Source organism: Syngnathoides biaculeatus, chromosome 4 (genome assembly GCF_019802595.1).
Source record: "Syngnathoides biaculeatus isolate LvHL_M chromosome 4, ASM1980259v1, whole genome shotgun sequence".
Classification (NCBI taxonomy): domain Eukaryota; kingdom Metazoa; phylum Chordata; class Actinopteri; order Syngnathiformes; family Syngnathidae; genus Syngnathoides; species Syngnathoides biaculeatus.
This window is the reverse complement of record NC_084643.1, coordinates 33098682-33104511: the sequence shown is the minus strand read 5'-3', so window position 1 is coordinate 33104511 and position 5830 is coordinate 33098682. Positions and strand designations below refer to the sequence as shown.

The window sequence follows — 5830 nt, the reverse complement described above, 5'->3', positions numbered from 1 at the left end:
AAATAAAGTCGCACTTGCAATGATTGCTAACGGTCACGGCCAGTAGCTAACCTGCTCCGCGACTCAGCGGCGGAGTGAGTGACAAGCGGGTTGGGAGGAGCCAATGAGGTGCCTGTTGTGGTCATGTGACAGGAAGTCTTGCGGCTCACAGGGACGCGCTCAGGGACGAGTGTTACGCTGTAAGCTTTCGAATAGACAATCACGATCAATTTCAATTTTAAACTACAGTCACTTTGATAAAATAATCTTAATTTGATCGAATTTCATTTTTTATACGCACAACGGTCTTGCGATTTGGTCAATGAAATGATCATAAAGTAATGGTAATTTGTGGATAATCGAAGATCTTCGTGTCTGATTCCGTCACTATTAGTGTGGGGACAGAGTAAGTCGTCAGTGCGACTCTTCTTGGACAAACTTCATTAAAAGTAGACGTTACAGTGGTCGTTATTGTAAAAAGTCAAATTTGCGGTAGTTCCCTAACTGTGGCTAAAATCCATGTGGTACAAAAAGGCTGATTATTTTTTGCTTTCGTTCTGTTAGCATGGATGCTAAAATGGAAACTGCTGAGGAGCCGGTCTTGTTTGAGAACGAAACCACGGAAAAAGGTAACGTGACTCACTCTTCACATAAAATGTTCCAAAAACGTACAACAATTGACAACAGACTCCGGATAAACTTTGGGAAATATCCTACAGTATTTGCGCATGCGTTTTTCTTGTCAAATCAAAGTTTGTTCAGCGTTTGAGTTGTTATGAAAAAGAAACTCCTCCCATGCTCATAAGACCATATGAATGGTAAACGAGCAAAACACCTGGAGTCAGTGGCTAAATGATATGTATATAGCAATATATATATTTTGTGGGATTTTTCTGAACGATGTAGTAAGTAAGTTTCTTTCGGTGCTGGAAGAAAATGAAACCATTGCAAAATAATCAAGGTTTCTGATTTTACTATTTATAGGTATAGTTTGAGTAAAATAAAGCTAAAGCCATAAGCAAACACCTATAAACGGGCCTTTGCATCGCAGCTCCACCGCGGTACTGGCATTTTGGGATATTGACACACTGCGGTGTGTGGTAAAATGACAATAAGTAAACACATGGTTGTAGATGTTTTCTGTTCAGAATTCTCCTCAAAAGAATTATAAAACATGATAAGTGACTGCACAAAAATGGAGGACAGGCCGCAAATGGTGCCCCGGCTGTAGGTTGGACACTACTCCAGTTGGAAGAGTGCAAAGCTGTCTCAAAGGTTATATTGAGTAAAAGTGTGTCACACAAAAGTGTTGAAGACACAGCAAATGGACCCTGGGCTGCAGGTTGTTATACCACTGCTGAAGCTCCATTAAAATGTATTCTACTGAAAAGCAAACAGTGTACCTGAATAAATGTAAGAACTCCAGCAGTTGTCACAGATTTAATAGAAATCCATGATAATTCAACACAATATTTCATTGTTTTCATTAAAATGTTATGTATCCAAGGTATTAAGTGGTATCTGTACTTGGGATTGGTGAGTACTCTTATTTATACTGGTATCGGGCTAAAAAACTAAGTTATCAATCACCCCCAATAAACGCTAACATGAGCCAAATGTGAGTCACTGACTAAATGCTACATGCCAACATTTGCTATACACCGAGAACTAATCAGGATAAACGCTATGTACAGCTCACTTGGTAAATGATAACACAAGCTAAACACTGATAGCCACTAGTTAAATGCTTCATGCTAACAGGCTAAATACTAACGCAAGCACATGCATGCTTCACTCATGACAGACATCAGGCATGAGAAGTCGGTGAAGACGGACATGGTGTCATCAGATGCCATCAGTACGACAGCCGACAACGATGTCAACACAGCAGCAGACTGGGATGAGAAGCTGGCGGCCATGTTGGAGCATTGCGATGTGTTAGCAGAGGAGCACAACAGCCTTGTGAAGGAGCGGAAGCGTGAGGACACTGAGCGACAAAAGAACACAACACAGATGCAGCGGAAGAAGCTCGAGATCACACGGGAGCATCAGGTTCATGGATAAATCCTACATGCTATTACACAAAGAACTGGGTGTCACTGGTTAAAATACTATATGCTAACTCCAAAGCCTAAACGCTTTCTTGGTGAAGGTTCTGCTGGAAAAGCTGGACTCACTGCGAGTGAAGCTACAGCTCAACAACTCCAAAAGCACGCGCAAGAACTTTCTATCCAAGAAAGAGGTAGCTGACGCAGATAAAAGCCGTGCAGAGGATGAAAGGAACAGGTGTGTAATAAGCTAACTTTTCCTAACATAAGCTAAATACTGGGAGTCAAACAAGGTAATGTTCATGCAGGCTAAACACCGATACAAGCTAAACACTGTGAGTCGCTGGTGAAATGTTGCAGAACTGTGGGAACTATAGAGGAGTAAAGTTGATGAGCCACACAATGAAGTTAAGGGAAAGAGGAGTGGAGGCTAGACTCAGGACAGAAGTAAGTATCTGCGAGCAACAGTATGGTTTCATGCCTGGAAACAGTGCCACAGATGCATTATTTGCCTTGAGGATGCTCGTGGAAAAGTACAGAGAAAGTCAGAAGGAGCTACATTGTGTCTTTGTGGATCTAGAGACAGAGTACCAACGGGGAACTGCGTACTGCATGCGTAAGTCTAGTGTGGCGGAGAAATATGTTGGAATAGTACAGGACATGTATGAGGGCAGCAGAACGGTGGTGAGGTGTGCTGTCCGTGTGACAACAAATTTAATCCTCTAAGGTGCTAGCAAAGGACTGCAAGTCGCTGGTGAAATGGTAACACGTGCTAAATCCACTAAAGGATAACACAAGCTAAATAGTTGGAATACCACTGCTAAATGCTAACAACAGGCTAGTAGTTACTAGCTAAATGCTAACAAAAGATTGGGAATCACTAATGTGAGCTAAATACTGCGATCAACTGTCTAAATCCTAACAAAACACTGCTAGCTGGTGGCTAAATTGTAATATGTTGTCTACTGCACGCTAACGTATATTGACATTGGGTCAAAAGGTTAAACGATAACACGCTAAATACTAGAAATCAATTAATAAATGCTAACAATATATTGAGTGTAACTGTGTACACACTATCTAACTACCTGCTGGCCGCCAACAATGACGAACCGTTTGCCATGGTAGCAAGACAAGTAACAGTGTGTGACTTTTCTGCCCACCAGACTGTCCAAGGATCTGGAGGAGACCACTGCTAAGCTATCGGCGCTAACACAGGAAAAGAACAATGAGCGGCAACGCTGGCAGGAGGAGCTGGTCGAGCTGAGAAAGGAAATGGACAGAGTTACCCAGGAGGCCAAGGACACAGAGAGCCTTGCCCTGCAAGACGAGATCAATGCCGCGGAGGCGCAGAGGGATGTCGCCATGGAACGCATTCGGGCTTGGCGCGTAACGGTACCATGCAGTGGGAGACCATCGCTGGCTAAATGGCAACATAGGGAAGATACTGGATAAAAGCTAAATGCCAAATAACTTTGTTCAGCATTGCTAGCTAACATAAGCTAAAGACTAGTAGTACTGTTTGAAATTCTAACAAGCTAAATGAAGATTGTTGAACCACGATCTAAATGCTAACCAGTTAAATATTTTAACTTATTTAATTGTATTTATTGCAATTGCTAAATGATTTTCAAAGTCCAGCAAACAGCACTAAACACGGGAAGTACATTGCCTAAAAAGTACATGGTAACATGAGTAAAACAATTGGAAGTCGCTAACATTGGGATAATTGGGATTTTCGAAATCTTTAAGCAAATATTATTTGAATGGATATAGAAGACGAACATAGACATTTTCTGTACCGCTTATCCTCACTATGGTTGCAAGTGTGCAGGAGACAATCCCAGCTATCTTCGCATAAGAACAACCATTCACTTTCACACCCAAGTTAGAGTCTTCAATTAACCCAGCGTCCATGTTTTTGGGATGTGGGAGGAAACCTACGGAGGCACGGTGAGAACAAGCAAAGCTGAGCTGGGATTCGAACCCCAGTCCTCAGAACTGTGAGGCATATGTTCTAACCCGTCAACCCCCATGTACACAGATAATATAACAAAACACTGGCACATGACGTTTGCCGAACTAATTGGAAGTCAATTTTTTAAAATTGTAATTAACTTTCAAGTTTTTCTTGTAAATCATGAACCAGAAAGGTGTCGGACTGCGCTGTCTTGACCTAATTGTGTAAATGATGACATCACCACACACTTGAAAACATGACTGCATCCAATCAGAGGCGGTATACAATGGAGATGTTTTTAACTACCCATCCATCGTCAACACTACTGATCTTGATTCGGGTAGCGGGTCGCTGGAGCCTATCCCAAGGCAGACTATACCCTGAACTGGTCGCCAATCAATCCCAGGGCACATTTAGACACGGACAACCATCAGCGCCCACATTCACGCTGTCACTGAGTGGGAACTGAATGCACGCTGCCCACACCAGTCAGGCGAGTGTACCGCTACACCATCAGTGACAGTTTTTGACTATTTGTGACTTAACAAACAAACTGTTGCTTTAATAAAAGTGTAAAAACAGTTGCAACAACTGTGCTCAATAGACTTACGTCCATCTTGATAAATGACATGATGTTTCCATCAATCAGCTTTTGTCACACTGCTGTTCTAAAAAAACAGAAGTTAATGGCTAATGCTAATGCTAACGTGTGTTCCAGATGTCTGAATACATGTCGTCACTGAGGCCCGCCCATCACCAGGAGAAAGCGATCTGGGCCACTAAGGAGGCGGCAGTGCGCCGGAACCAGGAGGAGCTGGAGAAGCGCTTCCAGGAGGTCCTGGGGCAGTTGCAGAAAGGACGCAAGTTGGAGTCCCTGCCACGGATCAACGTGCCCACACTGCCACACATACCCACGGTACCACCACGCACACTTCATTGACTGCAGTCACTCCAAATGGTTTCCTACTGTGGCCGATTATCTTCTCGTATGTGAAGGACGGACGCTGATACGCACGTGGATACTGAGATTTGCACATACAGAATCACACACACACACCTACTTAGACACATTTACAACGTTGATGTTTTGTGTCCTCCAGGCCGAGCTGAAATTCAGACAGATGATGACATCGCGACTTCCACCAGTGCCGCCGCCCCATGGAGTGTTTGATTACCGGACGCCGCCGCCCCTTCGGCCCGGCCTACCAATCTATGCGCCGCCTCCGGTCCACGTGCATTCCCCCCCACCACAACAACCCATAGTCAGAGAAGCCCCACCTCTCAGCTCCTCCCCGATGCCCCACGCCTACCCGGTCGTTCCGTCCCCGCCGGCTGCTGCCGCTTCTGACACGCTGGACAAGGTCCTAGACAAGCTTGGGGCGCGCTTCCCACAATGCAGCAGGGTGGACCTGACGCAATTGCTGCAGAAGGTGAAGCGCGCCCGTGGGACTCTGGCAGGTATGTCAATGGAGCAGGTGGCCGAGCACGTGGGTCTGTTGCTGGCGCGGGCGCAGGGTGACGCGAGCAGGCCGCCTGCCCGAAGTGCCGAGCTCCGCAAGCTCTGCCTAATGTGCCAGAAGCTCGTGGACACCGAGAGCTGTCACCCGTTCCCTTGCGCCCACGCCATCCACAAAAACTGTATCCGCCCTTGGATCGACTCCAGCGGGAACAACACGTGTCCCTTCTGTCCCACTAGGTGAGAGCGCTAATAGTAGTTAGTATAGCATCTAAATACTATATATTGTTTGGGTTTTTTTGCTGTTGTTGAAATCAGCAGAGGAATTTTGACAATGTACCATTGAAACTATCTTTCCCAATAAACAATGTCTTTGTGTTGGTTTAA

At 44.9% G+C, this 5830-nt stretch overlaps 1 protein-coding gene across 2 annotated transcripts; it reads left to right on the top strand.

Annotated features, from left to right (window-relative positions):
• Positions 1-38: 38 nt before the first annotated feature.
• Positions 39-5830, top strand: rnf214 (ring finger protein 214). Of its 2 annotated transcripts, XM_061817270.1 has the most exons (8): positions 158-180; positions 278-385; positions 544-608; positions 1784-2031; positions 2132-2265; positions 3194-3422; positions 4706-4903; positions 5088-5830. In XM_061817270.1, exons 3-8 carry the CDS (start codon positions 545-547, stop codon positions 5685-5687), a joined length of 1473 nt encoding a protein of 490 aa, XP_061673254.1. In that variant the 5' UTR covers positions 158-180; positions 278-385; position 544; the 3' UTR covers positions 5688-5830. The 2 variants fall into 2 exon arrangements, with proteins under 2 accessions (XP_061673253.1, XP_061673254.1); XM_061817269.1 differs by lacking the exon at positions 278-385 and having other exon boundaries at positions 39-179.

What these genes read in the sequence shown, in the direction of transcription:
- rnf214 (XM_061817269.1), top strand. Translation starts at nt 545, where the DNA reads ATGGATGCTAAAATGGAAACTGCTGAGGAGCCGGTCTTGTTTGAGAAC. An exon ending in AGATCACACGGGAGCATCAG is followed by an intron (nt 2,032 to 2,131) that starts GTTCATGGATAA and finishes TTCTTGGTGAAG; the next exon opens with GTTCTGCTGGAAAAGCTGGA. An exon ending in CACTGCCACACATACCCACG is followed by an intron (nt 4,904 to 5,087) that starts GTACCACCACGC and finishes TGTGTCCTCCAG; the next exon opens with GCCGAGCTGAAATTCAGACA.